Below are 20545 nucleotides of genomic sequence, written 5' to 3'. Positions count from 1 at the left end.
TAAGACAACTTTACAAAACAGGATATTCCATCTCTAGACTTATTTTATCCAATGAGAGATTATTACAAGAAAAAACAGACAGAAACTGTTTCTCCTCTTAGTGACTATATTAAAAGTTCAGAGAATACCATGCAAAAGCTATATTATATCTTTTGTTGTAATTCTTATGAATCTTCTTCATACAAAAAAGCTTCAATAGTAACAGTTCCCAGAGTTAAGGAACTGCTGTAAGTGCTTTGTGTTTGTCATCTTATATTTAGACTTAACAAGGATTAGAAATAATAATTGATCTCAATACAAGAAGTAAAAGTTTAAGTCACAGACGTTTGTTTGAGGCAGCACAACTATTAGAAAAAAAAAAAAGCTTCATTTGAATCTATGTCATTGTTGTCCAAAGCCTAAACAATTTTCAACAAGAATGATTCAGTCTTAATACCTGCTGGGCACATCCAAACCAGTCCAAGAAGAGAGTATTCTTTATAATTTAAATAAAATAATCTTTAAAAAATTATTTATTTTTACATGATACATATATTTTTATTTTTTTTAATGTCTGTGTCATTTTTGCATTTGCACCACAAGTGTGCTTGCTGCTTGGACACCAGAGGGATGGTTAGTACCATGGAATTAACTGGAATTACAGACGGTTGTAGAGTTCCATGTGAGTGCTGGGACCTGAACCCAAGTTCTTTAGAAAAGCAGTAAGTGCTTTTAATTGCTGAGACACTTTTCTAGTAACAGAATACTTTAGTTTTTAAATTTTTAATTAAAATATGATCGTATCATTTCACCCTTCTAGACCCTCAGCTCTCTCTCTCACTGGCCTTTTTCTTTATTAGTTTATTTATTTACATATTTATTAGAAATAAACACATAAATCCAACCTGGTGAGTCTGTTTACTGCTGCTTGTGTATTTTTTTATTTTCTAAAGGAAAAAGAATTCCTATTTTGGTGTTTTAGTGTAGACTGCGAAATATATAACTATTCAAGTGTTTAGGAAAACTAACTGAATCTATAAACAAAGTATAGTTGTTTTTGTATTTCATGTTATTTCCTTAGAGGGAAATAAAAGATATAGAATTATTGTTTCTAAATTCAAAACAATAAAAGACAAAATATTTCAACCAAAAAGGTTAGGCTTCTTTCCACTAAAAATTATGTTCTATTAACATATTTCAGTTTTTCTAAAAAAATTTATTTAACAGCTTTAAAAGAATGCTAAACTTAACTGAAATTTTCATGCCACTTATGTAACTGTCAAAATATCCAAGTTCCTAATAAATTGAATAGTAAAAGTACTTCATAAAATTTTGTATTTAAAAGAATATAACAGACAAGATTGCCTGACAAAATTTGGGAGCATGGGGGCAGGGGGTAGAAGGAAGAGGAGAAGGGGGAGAGGAGGGTTGGGGAGAACTTGAGGAAATAGGATGGTAGAGATGAAGGACGGAAATGAGAGCAAGAAAAGAGTTATCTTAATTGAGGGAGCCATTATGGGGTTAGCAAGAAACTTTGCTCTAGAAAAATTCCCAGTAATCCACCAGGATGACACCAGCTAGGACACTAAGCAATAGAGGAGAGGGTACCTGAACTGGCCTTGCCCTGTAGTCAGACTGATGATTACCTTAAATATCAACATAGAACCTTCATCCCAACAATAGATGAAAATAGAGGCAGAGACCCACATCGGAGCACTGGACTGAGCTCCCAAGGTCCAGTTGAAGAGTGGAAGGAGTGAGAGAGAGTATGAGCAAGGAAGTCAAGACCATGAAGGGTTCACCCACTGAGACAGTTTGCATTAGCTACTGAGAGCTCACCAACTCCAACTGGACTGGGAGTGAACGAACACGGGATCAAACTAGTCCCTGTGAATGTGGTTGACAGTAGGGGTAGGTTGAGGGGCCAATGACAGTGGCACTGGGATTTGTCTCTAATGCGTGTACTGGCTTTTTGGGATCCTATTCTCTTTGGATGTATACTTTGCTCAACCTACATGTAGTAGGGAGGGCCTTGGACTTTCCACAAGGCAGGGTGCCTTGACCTATCTTAGGATTGGATGGAGGTGGGGGGGAAGAGTGTGTAGAGGGATTGGGAGGAGGGAATTGGGATTGGCATTTTTTTAAAGTAATAAAAAAATATTATAAATCTGTCAAAAATAAAAATCTTATAAAGCAAATGATTTGTCCATGTGTACTTTATATTCCTTGGTCTTCCCAAATAATCAACAGATGGACAAGGTAGCAAAGACCTATTCATGAGGCTGATATCACTGGGTTTAGGTTTGAGCAATATACTATTCAATAAAAATCAAACTTTCCTTTGAATTTCTCATGTCAGGCTAAATTAACTTGTAATTTTCTTGTTTTGCTAGAATAAGCACACCATTAAAACTTAATGTATACTAACATAATTTTTAGGTAATTATAACATTGTGTTAAGCACTGTGAGGCCACTGGTTACTCTTAGAAGAAAATGTGGACCTAGCAAAAAGCAACTATTCTAAGAAAACAAAAAGGCAGGGCTGTGGGAGGCAGCATAGTCTGACAAAGACTAACCACATGGAAAAGAAGAAATAACAGACAAAGAGAAAATTTGCTTGCAAAGAAAAGTGACTAAACAGATGATTTATTCTGGCTAATATGAGAAAACATTCTTTCCTTCTTTCAAGAATCTTCTTTATTAGTCAAAACCCTAGTCTATAAGAAAATAAAAAAGGTAAATCCTACTGGAAAAAGAAATCACAGAATTATTAACTGAAATTTTTCTTCTAACTTTTAATTTAAAAAAAATGTTTTTAAGATAGAGTCTAAACACTTATCGCCAAAACAAGCCTCAAATTTCTGGACTCAAGTGCATCCTGCTTCAGTCTCCTAAGTGCTGGGCTGTAGAAATATAATTTCATTCTACCAGAGATTTGGAGACTAACTTACACTGTTTATAGGGCTACCTCAGATACTCAAGGAAATTCTTAAATATGTTTAACACCAAGATACAACTTGGTTTCAAAATAGAATAACTATCATCATCTAGGGTATATACATCTCTCAAGACTAAAACAGTTAAGAAGTATGAAGGGAGGAGAAAAGGATTTAGATTGAAGTTCTGCATAAGATGACTGCTGTTTGCTGATTGACTTCACTTTTAAAAATGTACAAACAAACTGGTATGGACAATAAGTGTAGAGAAATCTGTGCACAAGTAATAGTAAAGCTCTGAATGTTACTGAGGTTAAAAGCAATCAAAATGGTCAACTGCTTCCAATTACTACTTAGTCACACTAAAGCAGAGCAGCATGGTAACAATTTCACAGTTCTGCTTTAATGTAAAGGGAACCTCATTTAATGATTAGTCACCATTTAATGTTACACAGATATAAAGTTTAAACATTTTGAATCTCAGAACCCTTAAAGGATGTGGTGATTTGAAAGAAAATAACTCCCATAGGAGTTCCACTTGTTGGAGAAAGTGTGTTACCATGAGGCAGGCTTTGAGGTCTCTTTTGCTCAAGCTTCCCTCAGCCAGACTGTCAGTAAATTTCCTCTTGCCTGCAAGATGTAGGACTCTCAGCTCCAGCACCATGTCTGCCTGCCACACCTTGCTCCCCACCATGATGATGAGCTGAACTTCTGAACTCTAAGTGAACCACCCTAATTAAATATTTTCCTTGTAAGAGTTGTGGTCACAGTGTCTCTTCACAGCAATAAAAACCCTACAGCAGGATTTCTATTAATTAGCATTTTGTACTTAACATATTCAACTCCTGAGGTATTCTAAAATTCTACCAGAGAGAACTAAGAATAACCCATATGGACTATTTGTTTTGCAAATTTGAGGCTGAATTTGTGGCATCTCTGGAAGTAGGTCTACAGTAAATGAAAGATATGGCTACTATGAAATCTAACATGCCATATAAAAATTACATTTATAATCAAAGAATGCAAATAATGAAAGTCATATTTGAAAAATAAGTACAAGTGATACAGATATTTGGGAATGTGCTAAGATCTTACATCTGAAGAACTAGTCCCATTTTCTATATCCTCCAAGGGCCTAGGCATTTCTTCCAGTGCAGATCTTGTACGGTAATTGTGTTGATTTGCTTGTTGCTTTTTAGAATCCCCAAGATCCATGAAATGTTCATGAGCATGATTCTGAAAAAAATAAAATTTACTCATGATAGGATTTACGGGAATAGGTTTTCTTGTTTAACAGTCATACTATGGAAAATTCATACATATTTAAAATATCACTGATTTGAACATAGTTGAACAAATGCTTTTGTCATATGATAGGGCATCTCTTGGGTATATTCCCAAGAGTGGTATTGCTGGGTCCAGGGGTAGGTTGATCCCGAATTTCCTAAGAAACCGCCACACTGATTTCCAAAGTGGTTGCACAAGTTTGCATTCCCACCAGCAATGGATGAGGATACCCCTTCCTCCACAACCTCTCTAGCAAAGGCTATCAATGGTGTTTTTGATTTTAGCCATTCTGACAGGTGTAAGATGATATCTCAAAGTTGTTTTGATTTGCATTTCCCTGATCTCTAAGGAGGTTGAGCATGACCTTAAGTGTCTTTTGGCCATTTGAACTTCTTCTGTTGAGAATTTGTAATAGCCAGAACCTGGAAACAACCTAGATGCCCTTCAATGGAAGAATGGATGAAGAAAGTGTGGAATATATACACATTAGAGTACTATGCTGCGGTAAAAAACAATGACTTCTCGAATTTTGCATGCAAATGTATGGAAATAGAAAACACTATACTGAGTGAGGTAACCCAGACCCAAAAAGATGAACATGGGATGTACTCACTCATAATTGGTTTCTAGCCATAAATAAAGGTCATGGAGTCTATAATTGGTGATCCTAAAGAAGCTAAATAAGAAGGTGAACCCAAAGAAAAACATATAGTTATCCTCCTGGCTATGGGAAGTAGACAAAATTGCCGGGGGTAAAATTGGGATCTTGGGGGTGGGGTGGGATGGGGGTCAGGGGAGATGGGAAGAGAAAAGTGAGAAGGGGAGGATGGGGGGAACGTGGGGAAACAGGATGATTGGGATAAAGGAAGGTTGGATAGGGGAGCAGGGAAGCACGGTTGGCAAGAGACTTGAACCTAGAGTGGCTCCCAGGAGCCCAAGGCGATGCCCTCAGTTAGTTCCTTGGGCAGCTGAGGATAGGGAACCTGAAATGACCCTATCCTATAGCAATACTGACGAATATCTTGCATATCACCATAGAACCTTCATCTGGTGATGGATGGAGATAGAGACAGAGACCCACACTGGAGCACCGGACTGAGCTCCCAAGGTCCCAATGAGGAGCAGAAGGAGGGAGAAAATGAGCATGGAAGTCAGGACCACGAGGGGTGCACCCACCCACTGAGACAGTGGGGCTGATGATCTATTGGGAGCTCACCAAGGCCAGCTGGACTGTAACTGAAAAAGCATGGGATAAAACCGGACTCTCTGAACATGGCAAACAATGACAGCTGATGAGAAGCCAAGGACAATGGCACTGGGTTTTGATCCTACTTAATGTTCTGGCTTTGTGGGAGCCTAGCCAGTTTGGATGTTCACCTTCCTAGACATGGACTGAGAGGGGAGGACCTTGGACTTTCCACAGGGCCGGGAACTCTGACTGCTCTTTGGACTGGAGAGGGAGGGGGAGAGGAGTGGGGGGAGGGGGAGAAGGATGGGAGGAGGGGGAGGGAAATGGGAGACTGGGAGGAGGCGGAAAACTTTTTTTTCTTTTTCTCAATAAAAAAAAAAATATATCACTGATTCTCTAGAACCACTGGAGAGTTGTTACCTCTACCAATGCTCAGACCAGAGGGGTGATCCTGTCCATACGAATCCTGAGGCGGCTACTGGGAGGCAGAGGCAGGCGGATCTCTGTGAGTTCGAGACCAGCCTGGTCTACAGAGCTAGTTCCAGGACAGGCTCCAAAGCCACAGAGAAACCCTGTCTCGAAAAACCAAAAAAAAAAAAAAAAAAAAAAAAAAAAACAAAACAAAAAACCTCTGGCTACATCCTCAGACTACCTTTGAACTCCTGTATCTTCTCACCTTACATTCCTCTCTCTGTGTCTAGTCATATCATTCCTATTTCCAATTCCCCAGTGCTGGGATTAAAAGCATTTGACTCCCAAATACTGTGATTATTGGTGTGAACCACCACCACCACCTGGCTCTGATTCTCTTTTAGACTACATCAATCTCGTGCAGCCCAGGGTCGCCTTGATCTCAGAGTTCCATCTACCTCTGCCTCCTGAGTGCTGAGATTAAAGGAGGGTGCCACCACTGCTTGGCCTCTATGGCTAACCAGTAGCTTAGCTCTGCATTCTGATCTTCAGGAAAGCTTTATTTATTAGATTACAAACAAGGTATCACTACACTTTAATCTGAGCATTTGAAAGGTAGAGCAAAGTGGATCTCTATGAGTTCAAAGTCAGCCTTGGTTTTCCAGGGCAGCCAGGGCTATGTAGAGATCTTGTCTCATACCCTACCCCCACCAAAAACAAGTCATCTGTAGAAGAGCACATGAAAACAATCAAGAAAAAAATTGACAAAGTCAAACAGTGACAGATATGTTCAAATAAAACATGTTCCTAGGAAAGTTAAAGCAACTTCACAAGTGAGAAGCAGAGCATCCATAAGCATTGACCCTGTCACAGAAAATCAGACACTATGAAAAAGAATCCACTAAAGGTATTTAAAATTAAAAAAAAAAACTAATCATTTAATTAGTAATGGGGAAAGAGAATAGGTTGACCATACAGACTGAAATGTACGCTAGTGAGTGAGACTATGAAACAGGCTAATCACTACTCAAAGCTTCAAATAAAAAGAAATTTTACTGATTCATGAATGCCTGGAAAACACAATACTTGGAAGGATGGTTGGGACAAGAGGATCCAGAGCTGAAACTGCCTCAACAACAAAACAAAACACAAAAAAACAAAATCTATAAAACAAACAAACAAAACCCCACCCCAAACAATGTTTCAGAACTGAGTTGAACAAAATGAAAGAAAACTTACATTAGACACGTCATAGTCAAACACGAAAACACAAAAAGTAAAGCAAAATACTAAGGATTACCCTAAAAACCAAGGAATTTAGGAGCTAGAGAGATGACACAACTGAGAGCACCGGGGCTCTTGCAGAAGACCACAGTATAGATGCCAGCACCCACACAGTGGGTGGCTCCTAACAATCTGCTAAAACTCCAATTCCAGGGGTTCTATTGAATTCTTCTAGCTTCCATTGACAATGCATGCATGAAGTACACATACATACAAGCAGGCAACCATTCACAAAACAAATCTTTAAAAGAAAAAAATGAACCCAACACTAGACACTAAGAAGATAATAGTAGAAAAACCTTACACAAAGTAACTCTGAATCTAAAATTATATCCTCACTGCTAAAAGTGATTCACCAAACACATCTGTTCTAAATGTTATAGAAATCTTAGAAAGCATGTAAAGGTATATAAAGGAAATAATGTTCTACTTTGTCAAACACTGTTAAATCCACTGTTAAGAATTTAATATAGCATTCCTTTCATTTGGCATAAAAATTTTTAACTACTCAAACTCCTGTCATTTAAAATTGCTATATTGTTACTGTCAAAAACATCATCCACAATTTGATATTTCTGGTAAGATAAATTCCAATTCAAAAAAAATCTAAGAAAAATATAAAAATCTAAGAATACTGTTTTGTTTTTCATTGAGACAGGATCACACATCATAGTTGGGAATTTTAAATGCCTCAATGATCAGTAAACAGAAAGCTGGCTATTAACTAACACTTGTTTTTTTTTTTTTTTTTTGTCCTTCAACACAAAATGAAATCTACTTTATCAGAGTATCAAGTGATGATGCTTTGCCCAATGATGAGTCTGGCATAATGTTATTAAAGCAGCATCAAAGAGCATCCCACAGGACAAGCATACATACTCTTTGTACTTTTCTCTTTTGACTGACCCTTAATCCTATAACCTGAACTGAAGAGTCCCACTATCTTCAGGTATGTGACCAATCCTGGAGGAGTAGGAAAACAAGTCTTCAGTTCTCCCCAAATGGCGCCATTCTCAACCCTGGATTACAAAGGCTTTTTTGATTTTTTGCTAAATTTAAATTACATTTACTTATTTGTGTTTGTGTGTATGTGGTGTCCATGTTGAGGTCGGGGGACAATGTTGTGCAGTCAGATCTCTTCCACCATGTTGGTTCCTGGCATCCAATTTAGCTTACCAGGCTTGGCAGAAAACTCCTGGCCAGCTAAGCCAATCTTGTCAACCTCTGCTAAGGTTTTATATTTTTGGTTGTAAGTGTAGCCTTTAACAGCAAAGTTGCAAAGAATTTTATATTAAAAATTTTTTTTCAATTTGTTTAGCCCACTGTAAGCTAGTAAAAAACCAGTAATTTTTTCTCTATTAAGATCACTGCTCAGTGATAATGGATGTTCCTTGAGAAACTGTTTTATGTACTTTTCCTAAACTTCAAAACTAATGGCTCTAAAACTTTTCCAGCTAAGCTAGAGGAGGGAAAATAAGAGCCTTAGAGTGTAGAAAGACTGAACTGAAAAAAAAAAAAAAAAAAAAGACAAAATACTAAGAACAAACTACCTGCCTTTATTTTTAAGAGTTTATTTACACTAGAAACACTCTACCAGTCTTTATTTTTTAAGCGTTTATTTATGTTTGGCTGTATATCTATATGTGTATATGTCACATGTATTCCTGGTGCCCACAGAGGCAAGAAGGTGTTGGGTCCCCTGGAAATGAAGACAATTGTTAATGGCTAAACCCAAGTTCTGTCTACTAGCAGAAAGTGCTCCAAACCACTAAGGGATCTCTCCAGCCATCAACCTATCTACATTAAGAGAAAAGGGGGCTATTCGCTATTCTTTTTAATAGACATCAGCTGATGTGATTGTTAATAACAGATAAGATTAAAACATCAACATATAGAAAAATAAGTTACGGAAGAACTAAAAATTACTTTTCAATAGGATGATTATAATTTAGTGAATATAATATATACATGACATACTAAAAAAAATAGGAAATGCAGAAACAAAGTTTTGTTTTTTTTTTTTTTTTTTTTTTTTTGGTTTTTCGAGACAGGGTTTCGCTGTGGCTTTGGAGCCTGTCCTGGAACTTGCTCTGTAGACCAGGCTGGTCTCGAACTCACAGAGATCCGCCTGCCTCTGCCTCCCGAGTGCTGGGATTAAAGGTGTGCGCCACCATCGCCCGGCCAGAAACAAAAGTTTTAAGTGAGAAATAAAATAATTGAAATAAACAACCAGGATATATAGCAACTTTTAATTAGTACTATTTTCCTTATAATATTAAATCTTTCTTTTAATTTTAAAAGAAAGCACTAAAGTGGTTATTATATTTACCCCTATAATATTAAATATCAAATTAATATTTACCTTTGAGACAGTAAGAATTTTGTTCTCTTTTGCAGCAGTCAAGTGTTTCCTCTTCTCTTCAGACCTGTAACTCTTTATTTCCTCTTCTCCCTTCGCAGTTCTCCATTCTTCTTGTCTACTAAAAGAGAATATTAAAAGTCACACTCATCTATAATTTTACAACTGATTTCCTTTCAAACGAATGTTAGTTATTAAGGTAACAATGTAAAGTTAGGTCTTGTATTTTCTTTCCAGGTAGAACATGTGGTTCAGGTCATAACTAAAATACTAAAAAGAGATTTCTTTTGCTTCTCCCCTCATTTCAAACTGTTTCTGCTGTGTAATGATAAATCAATCAAGTATTAAATTCTATGAAGTTATATCAAGACAGCTTCCTTATTAGGTTATATGGCTTGTGCCTGACAATCTTACATGTCAAACAAGATACCTAGTACTCAAAAACAAAATCAGGTTTTATACCAGTCATCAAGATGAAATAAAACGAAAAAAAAAATTGACTTTGGATTTTAATTTCATTTAATCCAACTCCTTAGAACAACAGAATTTCACTTTTACTTTAACTTGGAAGTTTTGTTGACCTGCAAAGGTAATTTGATTTTTGAGCCTTAATTTTTCCCAAGAGATTTCATAACAGGAAGGGAATTAATATTTAAAGCATACTTACATTGTCAATACTTTCATACTAGAGCATACTGATACTTTCATTTTACTTAAATCTCTAATGTATATAGTCATATTTAATGGAAAAATGAAGTTAAATCTTCAGAAAACGACCAACCTCAAATTTAAATTTTTGAGTTTTTATACTTTTATATTGAAATAATCCTAAATTCACATAGATGTAAAAAAGAGCACAGAAAATCTTGTAGTCTTTATTCAATTTTCTTCAATGGCAAAATCTTGTGAAAGTGTAGTATAATATCAATACCAAGGTCTTGATATTGATGCAAACCACTAATTATCTGGTTTGTCCAGTTTTACTGTTGTGGATGCTAGCTCTAAGCAAATATATTACACATAGCATTGTATATTTACCACAACAGTTAATATACAGAGCGCTCAATCTACACAAAAATGTCTTGTTTTGCTTGTTCCTTATCATACCAACATTTTCTTCCACCTCAACTCTCCCTTCTCCTACATCTTACTGGCCAATAATTTGTTCTCCAACCCGGTAACATTAATCATTTCAATAATGTTTATAAATAAGATCAAACAGTATGCACGTTTGGACTGGTCCATCAAAACAGATGTATCTAAGTTATTTCACCAATAAGTTGTTCCTCAACAAAGCAGAATATACTACAGTTTGTTTAACTTCATATACAACTGAAGGAAATTTGGTTTGCTCCCCTAGTTTTTGGCTATTGCACTCATGAACTCATGGCAAATGTGACTGCCTTTACAAGACTAGGCCCTTAAATTTTGTGATGGATGTGGGAGGAATCCATGAGGTCACGAACACCTCTAAGGATTTACAGATGGTAGGTAGTTTTAGGGTAGGGGCACGAGTTCTCAACCCTCCCTGAGAAGCTGTTGGTAGTTAATGATTGCTAGGGAGGAGTCAGAATCGGTGGTATAGCCACCGGGAAGTTACCCATGGTTCCTATAAATTATTCTCATATATGCTCACTCAACAACCTTAATTAAACAACAAACAAATACATAAAGTATAAAGGGTAACAGTAGAGACAATGAAAATTATCAGGAGGCATATGAGAGAGCAAAGGGGAATGGGGTGAAAATGATCAAAATAATCACACACATGTCATAATGAAGCCCATTACTATGCATGATTACTATATGCAAATAAGAGTAAATTTCCAAGATACTATTGTTGAGTCATATATGACAGTTGTATAGTAAAGTACAAAACAGTATTCCAGTCTGTGTCATGTTCATGTTATCACAAACAAACAAAAAGCACAAATATAGCAGTTTTCTGTTAACTACTCAACATTCATTGCTTTCACTTATTATTTGAGATAATTTGATAGATACACAGAGGTATTTCATTCTCGTTTTACTCTGCATTTTCCCAATAACTAATAGTGCTGAGTATCTCTTTATACGCTTAGTTTGCCATCCTCTCTGATGAAATGCTGGTTCTGGTCTTTTGCCCAGTTTGTGGTTGGATTTTTTTTTTTTTTTAAACTAACACAGCCCAGCTTCTTGATCTTCTTGCAAAGAGCTAGGGTCACACTAATGAGCTACTTCACGCAGTTGGGTTGTTCTGTTTACTGAGTTTTAGAAGTATTTTATATGTTAAGCTATAAGCCCTTTGTCTGGAAGTGAACTAGTGCACTACCCTGCCTCATTTCAAGGACACTTTGAGCAAAATTTTAAATTGCCCACCAAGTTTAAATCCTAATAAGATTTCAAATGTACTTATATTAGGTGTTTTGAATCAAACACTTTGACCTTTAAAGTGACAGTCACAATCTTGTCGGACCTTAGACTTAAAGATAATAAACAAAAGGATATAGTGACAAAATAGTAAAACTTATTTGGGAGTGGGGGGAATCTTCCTTACCCTTCATGTTAAGAACAATCAACTAGCAAATACATCTTTACACTCAATCCTTTCTAGTGAAGAAGCAGAAGATGCAGAATGTCTAGAATGAAAATGTAGTTTTAGCATAGCCTAGTTCTTCCTATACACTGAATGCAGACTATTTTCTCCGCAACCCTGGGGAAAACTGTGGCTCATTAACTATCTGTGAATGGAGTTTATTTAGCTTTAGATAGACTAAAGTGAAATTAAAGTTACATTATTCATAATATCATCAAAAAGAATAATTATTCTGATTTAATCCTTTTGCTCTATGATATTCTCTAGTTCAGTTCAGAACCGGTGTTGAGAAGAAAAATGTCAGGGGCAAGAGAAATAGTTTAGCAGCTAAGACACTTTTGCTCTTGCAAAGGGCCCAGCTTCCATTCCTAGCACCAACAGTGTGGCTGACATCTATCTTAACTCCAGCTCCAACGAATGTGGCAACTTCTCTTCTCCTCCACAGGCATCAGGCATACAGGTAAAACGATAAAACTAAAATTTTTTGAAAGAATAAATTTTACTAAACTGCCTTCAAACTTCAACATTGTTAAAGATTGAGATTATCAAAATTGTTTATATATCAGATATTCAACCCTATATCCTAACACAAATTCTAATAATTATCTAATCATGGAGTAAAACCTATGTGAATATTAGGACTTTCTTTAAAAATTAATTATATAATTACTATTATTAAAAGCCTAAAAAAGGCCAGGCAGTGGTACCTCAAGCCTTTAATCCTAGCACTTAAGAGGCAGTAGCAGGAGGAACTTGAGACCAGCCTGGTCTATGAAGCAAGTTCCAGGACAGCCAGAACTGTTACAAAAAACCAAACCAAACAAACAAAACAAAAAAACTAAAGACTCAAATTCACATTTTGTTCATGCTTTTTATTTATTATGGAGGACAGTAGATAGGTTGATATTTCACGCATGTTGCTGTTCATGTACTTACACATACACAAAATTAATGTAAAAATTTTTCTAGCATATGCGTACATACTTAGGGATGAAAAGTATTTTCAAATGCAAAATATTTATGTATTACCACTAATAGGTATATTTTCTTTATGCCTCTGAATAACCTGATGTAAATGAGTAAAGGACACTAAATTCACTATATAATTATAACTAATCCCATAAGATGTGTTTTAAGATATTAAATGGGAGTGGTTGGGAGAAGGCTCCCAAGTTAAAAGAATTACTTACTGAACAAGCATTAAAACCTGAATTTGGATCCCTAGCACCTGCCCACATACCAGATGCAACAGCTTCAGTGTATCCTTAACCCCAGTGCTGGGACTATAGGAGAGGGCACACACACAACACAGGTGAGTCCCATGAGTTCACTGGCCAGTTAGCCTTGCCAATCAATGAGCTCCACGTTCAGTTAGTGACCAGGTGCCTAAAAATAAAGCGCACAAGGACAAAGGAAAATACCTGACATCAACCTCTAGGCTCCACACATGCACACAAACATATATATGCCTACTCACACAGAGACAAAGGAAAGCAATAGGACAAAGTAAAATGTGAACCAGAACTCAACCTAATTAACAACACTTTCTCCTATCTAAACACCCCTCATCTTATGCCATTTACACAAATGATCCAGAAAAACAAATTTAGCCAATTCATTTTTTGCCTTTACATATTAGCTTAAAAGAAATCACTAGGTTGGAAAGGTATTTTCAAAAATATTAGTCAAAATGAATGCAAGCAACTATGGGAAATACCAATTGATAACTCCCCTTACCTAGCTACACCAGCTGAGAGCTCAGGTACCACCACCCTTCGGCTCCAAGCAACAAGGTCTCGTTCTGTGGCCATTTCACTTCTAGGAGCATTGCTGTGCATCTGCCGCACACCTTCAATTTGTCCACTGCGCCTCAATCCTACATTTGGTGGTGAATGAACTTCGGAGGTAGAACTTCCAGAGCCTACGGGGAGGGGTGGGGGAGTGGGGGTGGTTAAGTTCTACTTAGACAGTCACCTCACTTAGTTCGTAATAAAAAAAACTATTTTCTTCCATAAAAAGCTTTTACAGCAAATAATTCATCTACCATTATCAGGAACAAAACCACAGGTAAAAGTTTAGTGAAAACAGAAATGTGGTTATTCAACTAATTGGATATATTAATGAATCGTAATTATGGAGTGTTAAGTTTAGGTACTGTGACTACAAAACACTACTTTGGTGAACAAAATCCAATTTCTAATGTTTACTTTAGGAAATTTGGAAGAATATCCATCTGTAATGTCAAACCTTGTATTTATTCTTCAAAAAACACAATCATTTTGGTAGGCTGTTTCATTTTATGGATGTACTATAATTGCTTAGTAACTTCTCTAATGCTGGTGATTAGATGGTCTCAGTTTTCCGAAGTACAATCTCAGCTTACCTCTGTTTAAACGGCTGGTATTACTGACGCCTGCTTCACCAGAACGCCTCAGGTCTTGTTCCTGCTGTAGTCTTTGAATCATGCTGTCTAAAGGACTGATATCCTGGTTTGCTTGTTGGCTTAAAACTTGGTTCAATCCTATGTAATACACAAAAAATACTAACCAGTCTCACAGAAGTCCATAACTAAATATTAATTTCCCTGTGGTAAAGACTTAAAATGATTACCTATAAGTGAAGAAATGAAAAGATGACCTCCATAACCTATTTTTAATTTACAAAAGTAACGATAAGAAAGATGACTGCATATTGTTCGTGCTCATCATGAGGCAAATGTTTATAATCCTTATGGAAACAAAATTATTAGCTCCATTATCCAATTAAAAAAACAAACACTCAGAGGCATATATCAAGAAGCCAAAGTAGGATTTCCTACTTCCACCTGAATTTCTGACACTAATTCAACCAACTCTTGATTGTCTACTATGTGCTTAAGACTTATGCCTAATATTGAAGATCCAGTGACAAATTAGATGTCAAGATCTTTGTACTACAGCAAACTAAAATTGTGATTGGGTAGTTAAACAATAAACATACAGGTAAACGCAGACTATAAAAGATGCAAAAATAAGTGAGGAGAAAGAAAAAGAGGAATGGAAAGACACCTATGGTAAGCCAGAAGTCAGAGCAGTCTTCTCTGAAAATGCATGCAATTAAATGGAGACTTAAGCTAAGCAGGTGAAGAACACGTCATATCAGGGCTCAGATACATGGAAGAATTTCACATATTTAACCCAACCTATTTATTAGCACCTCCTATTCATGCCAGTCATACAAAAACACCTGAATTCTTTTTGTTCTTTGAAATTTCACCATAATGATATACATAATAAAATTCTAATTTATCCTTCAAATACTAACTAAAACAATACTTTGTTTTCACTGTGAATATTTTCCAAATTTTCCTTAAAAGAACAACCTGTTCCTCTCTTTCAGGTCCTTATCAATTGTTTATCTTAGTAGCTAGGCAAATATGGAATATAAAAGAAAGCAAGGTAATTACTCAAATCTAGCATAATTTGGAGCTAATAAAAATGTTCAATCTTGGAGCTGGAAAGATACAATCCAGCAGTTAAGAACTTGTGCTAGCCTTGCAGAGGATCCCAGTTCAATTCCCAGCATCCACATGAGGCAGCTTGCAACTTCCTTTGTTAACTCCAGCTCCTGAGGGATTGGGCACAGGCAGTCACGCACACTAGCCCACTCCCCTACATAAACACAATTAAAATGACAATCGTTTTTGAAAAGCTCAATCTTGAAGATAGAATTTTAAAAGAAAAAAAAAAACAAAAACATTTACTAATATAAGACTTATTGAATTAAATTAAAACTATTTACATTAAAAATAACAAGTGGAATAATTAATATTAGCTGTATATATAAGTAAAGTTCTTATCAGGTCTGAATTTTTAGGGTAGACATGAATTGTAAAGAGACAACCCAAAGAATATTCTGAAATAAAGTATTAATAAAAAAAGTCTAGAAAAAAAATATCATGTACTACTTGAGCTATTTTATATGAGAAAACTCTAATTAAATAGGAAAAATAATATGACTAGGTCACAAAATTAAAAAGTAGAGAAAGACAAAATTAAAAAGTAGAGAATGTCTACATTCAATTTCCTAATTTGCTGCTAGATCATATTTAAATATTGATTAATAATTCAGTATAGTCCCCTTAAGCTTACAATTAAATACATTTAGGTATCAATACAACAAAACTCCACTTAAATCAATTTTATAATTACAATAGGCTAGATCTAGGTTGACTTAGCTTTGCAATATTTAGCAAATTTTCAAAAATACTAAATTTGCATTGATGCTAATATTTTTCTTAAAAACATGAGGTTTTATTCCACTTTGTATTAAGTATTTTTGTATTTCAGATTTCTAAAATAATTACAATTTTGAGAACTAGAAAAAAATTGAAAATAAATACTAAGAAGTTGGAATGACTAAAGGCTCTCTTATGAATCATTGTTAAATAACTGCTACCCATCTCAGTTTTAAGATCACGCCATTTTATAATTGTTATGCTTTGAACCTGAGTACTTCTCATAGACACATGCTATGTAAGCTCAGTCTCCAGTTTGTGGTGCTCCTCTGAAAAGGGTGGAACCTTGCTGGAGGAAGTGGCCGAGTAATGGTTACACCCAACTTTGATGAGTCTGCCTTCTTTGCAGCCACATGCCCTGCTCCACTGACTGAGTGGCTCCACTTTACTCATCATTCTATCATGGATATCATCCTCAGAAATTAGAAACCTTAACATAATATTTCCTGCTTAAGTTGTTACTGTTGGATATTTTTTAGCAAGGACAAAGGTACCAAGCACTACTTCTCTAATCAGCAACAGAATCAGGCATTTACGACACAACTGCAAAATTTGTTTCCTAAATTCTTAGGATGAAATAATTAATTATCTGTGGAAGCCTTATATAAGCAGTAAAATGGAGTAAAAGTAACAATTATAATAGCAATGGTGTTTGAGTCCTGAGAAAAATCTGATTTTTGCCAGTTGTACTCCAAGATATTTCACACATCCTCATTAATTTTAATCCCATGAATGGTATTTCTCTAGTACTGAATCTTTCGAGAATATGAATATGTCTAAGAAACATTAGTTTTGCATATTAGACATTCAAGTCTATACTTTTATAAAAGTGGCAGTGGAAGCAATCCCCCAATCCTTTTTTTTCTGTTTAACCATCTATCAGGGATGGAAATGTCTAATTTAAGAACCAACACTTTCTATCTAACATGTCATCCTTACTTTAATTTTATTTATACTCAATCCTATGGCTTGCTATTATCACCACATTTTGGATCTTCTGTTCTATTTATAGGACCTAAACTCAGCATACATTCTATTCAGAAGCTATGTTCATTACAATAAAACCTTTATGTAGTACCTTCACAAACATATTTTTAGTCTAAAATATTATTCCTAATGACAAAACTGGTTTAATCTTTAGAGGTTCTTTATTATCTTAACTTAACGCAGTCAGTGTTACACTTGTGAAATAGGGGAAGAAGAGTCTGCACACCTTGTCTACACTTTAACAACCACCCAGTTCTTCAACTCATCTGACTTCAATATTCCATGGCTTCACAAAAACAGCTCTTCTCAGTTTTCAGCCCTATCATTTCACAAACCTTTACAATTTTATCACTTTTAGACAGGTCTAGCAGCACACACCTTTAATCTTAGCACTCAGAAGACAGAGGCAGAAGGATCTCTGTGAATTCAACTTAGAATCTGTGAGAGACTTGGCCGTTATGAAAATGGATGCCTACCTGAAGAAGTGACTCCCATTTGAGGGATGAGCTGTTCCTCCCTGCAATTTTCACGACCAGGAACTAATCTCTGGTATCTTGATGGATGAGGATTTCCGTCAACATCAACCAGAAAAGGAGGAGGCATGAGATGAGGTGCCTGCTGAGTCTGCTCATCTAATACAAAATTGTTGGCATCACGGATAAGAGGCCGATAATCACTATGAAAAAACATCTGATCTGCTATCTGTAAAAAGAAAGGTCCATAAAATAATGGAAAAATAAAATTTAACATAAAAAAGAAAATTTCTAATAAAAGTCTAGGACTATTTGATAAAAGTGGTACTATACATCAATTTAAAAGAACAATATGGTATTGAGATTTGAGCATACATGATTTTTAATCTCTAGGATTAAAAGGAAGGATTGAAGGAACAAAACAATTCATTTTAAGCATATCTCTATATAGTCTTCATTGGCTACTATAAGATCTTTTTTCTCTGTAAACAAGTATAACAAGTCATATACATTAAAAAAGAAACCATCATTAAAAGTAAGGTTTCAATTTAAATAGTAAGAAAAATTCTATCTAGGCATAAAACATTCAAAGGTATTTTTACTTTCAGAGATACGGTACTCTATTTTAAATCTGTAAATTGTGGTATTTTGGGGGGAACTGAACAAAGACTCACAAACATGTCAAACACATGGTATAACTACGGAGCAACATTCCTGGTCTCAAGATTTATGTAATATTAACAACAAAAAATAACATGGGAAAAGAAAGCATTGTCTCTAGAGTATTTTCAATAATTTAAAATCATTATGAACTCAGCCCTGATAGATCTATGACTTCAATTTTTCATTGGTAATCTGTAATGTCTTAAATTAAATTATGAATTATTCATTCATCATACTACAAACAAAACATTTAATCATTTTAACCACTAGTTCTAAAGAATATTGATTGCTAATGTTTAACAACAAAACATTAGCTGGTCACAGTTTGTGAATCACCTGAAAGCTAACAAGTTATATCCTACATAAATATGTTTATTACTTAGATAAAATTTCACATATTTGAGAAGTTTTTCTATGAGTACCATCTTCTATTCAAAGTTTATTTATCTCAAGTTAAGACTCAAATCTAGACTGTTCTAACAAGATATATAAAAAGTAATTCCTTCGGAACTATTGGCCAATTACAGAAAAGTAAGATTTTATAGATGTATAGATTATATTTATAATGCTATCTTTATTATGCTTTCTAAAAGCAAGTCTCCATACATAAGATAAGCTGACTTTAAAGATCATTTGTAATGATGTGTTTGTGTGTGTGTGTGTGTGTGTGTGTGTGTGTGTATTTGTATGAGTGTGTGCACTTGAGTATTTGAGTATAGGTGTCTACAGAGGCCAGAGACATCAAATCCCCTGCAACAGGAATTATATATGGTTTTGAGCTGCCTGCCATATAACTTGTTCCAAACTCAGGCCCTTTGAAAGAGCAACAAGTGCTCTTAACCAATGAGCATCTCTCCAACCCCAAGCTTTCCGATTTTAATTATGAGCATTCTTACACACTCCTAAGAAAAAAAACACATAACCCCTAAACACCCATGACAAAAAAATAATGCACATTTATTATACTCCACCTTGTCATACTTGCTACTGGACCCAAAACCAAAAATTAAAAGATGTCCATGAGAGTCTGTACATGCAAAGTGCTGACCATCAGGGGAACATTTGCAGTCGAACACTGCACCATGTCCTTGGCCTTCAATCTGAAATATATTTAACCAAAAATCAGAAAACTATCATTAAAATATAAAGAACTGGTACTACCGATACTAGAATTTTATAATGGAAAGATTTAAAAGTATACATAAATCCTGATAAAGGGAAGATTAAGTATAACAGTACAGTAAAACTTGTGAAAATTCACGAAAACTGCCAGATAACAGCATTGAAAAAGAAAGAATCCCAGTCACAGACCAGACACAATTCAGAAAATAAAAATATACAGATTTGCACCCCCACCCAGAGAATTCTACTTCACATTTTAACCCAGATTAAAACATAAATGAACCATACATTCCAACTATTTCCATTCATCCCTGCCCTTTACATAAAGGCTAAGAACATGGAGCAACGGTAGCTATTTCTTTTGTAACACTCAGAAGTAGTAGCCAGAGATCACTGTTTACAAGACACTAAATTTCATTCGTTTGGTTAAAAAAAAAAAAAAAACAACTCCCTTGGTGGTCTGACTCATCTTTTAATGGTGAATTTTAAAGGTTAAAGAAAAGGGTTTTTTTACCTGATAATTGTTTTCTGTTTTCCAGTTCCATTAATCCAGAACGAATGGATTTCTCCCTGCAACCTGTCAATCAAACAGAGGTGGCCAATCACCACTCTGATTTTTTTGCTCTCAGTGTTTCTTCAGACTATGTTCCAGTTGAAAACTTCTTTAGCAGTGTTCTGAAAGAGGTAAAAATTCTACCCTATCTAAAGCACATCTAGGGACTGAATTTCAGAAACATCTAAAATAGGGAGTGGACTCCCAAACAAATAATAACTAAGGATGATTTTCAACAACTGTGACTGGATTTCTGGATTAGCAGAATCGGAACACACACATTATCAGGTAAGAAATACCTCCTTTCTGTTCCGGTATCCACTGATCTAGAACAAACTGAACTTGATTGGTTATATTCTAGGAAATGCTTGGAAAGAAAGAAGTGGTAACTTTGAGCATTAAAAGTTCAGCAGAAAGGCAGATTTAAATGCAGAAGAGCCACTGATTTCT

The 20545-nt window shown here is 35.5% G+C and overlaps 1 protein-coding gene across 4 annotated transcripts in view; it reads right to left on the bottom strand.

Moving 5' to 3' along the window:
- LOC121465938 (pleckstrin homology domain interacting protein) overlaps positions 1-20545 on the bottom strand; it is a 120096-nt gene that overhangs the window by 37031 nt on the left and 62520 nt on the right. For 3 of the 4 annotated variants that reach the window (XM_041679362.1, XM_041679363.1, XM_041679360.1), the window contains exons 16-21: positions 19392-19520; positions 17761-17986; positions 14405-14542; positions 13759-13942; positions 9450-9567; positions 4012-4152 (exon numbers count right to left, since the gene is read on the bottom strand). In XM_041679362.1, the coding sequence (XP_041535296.1) occupies positions 4012-4152; positions 9450-9567; positions 13759-13942; positions 14405-14542; positions 17761-17986; positions 19392-19520 (936 nt within the window). The remainder of the gene's footprint in view (positions 1-4011; positions 4153-9449; positions 9568-13758; positions 13943-14404; positions 14543-17760; positions 17987-19391; positions 19521-20545) is intronic. The other variant, XM_041679361.1, reaches the window with a different exon arrangement.

The sequence above is a fragment of the Microtus oregoni genome, unplaced genomic scaffold (genome assembly GCF_018167655.1).
Source record: "Microtus oregoni isolate MIOR12 unplaced genomic scaffold, Mior012 000032F_ref0000030, whole genome shotgun sequence".
NCBI classification, from domain to species: Eukaryota; Metazoa; Chordata; class Mammalia; order Rodentia; family Cricetidae; genus Microtus; species Microtus oregoni.
Note: the sequence above shows the minus strand (reverse complement) of the source record. Positions and strands in the feature narration are given on the sequence as shown.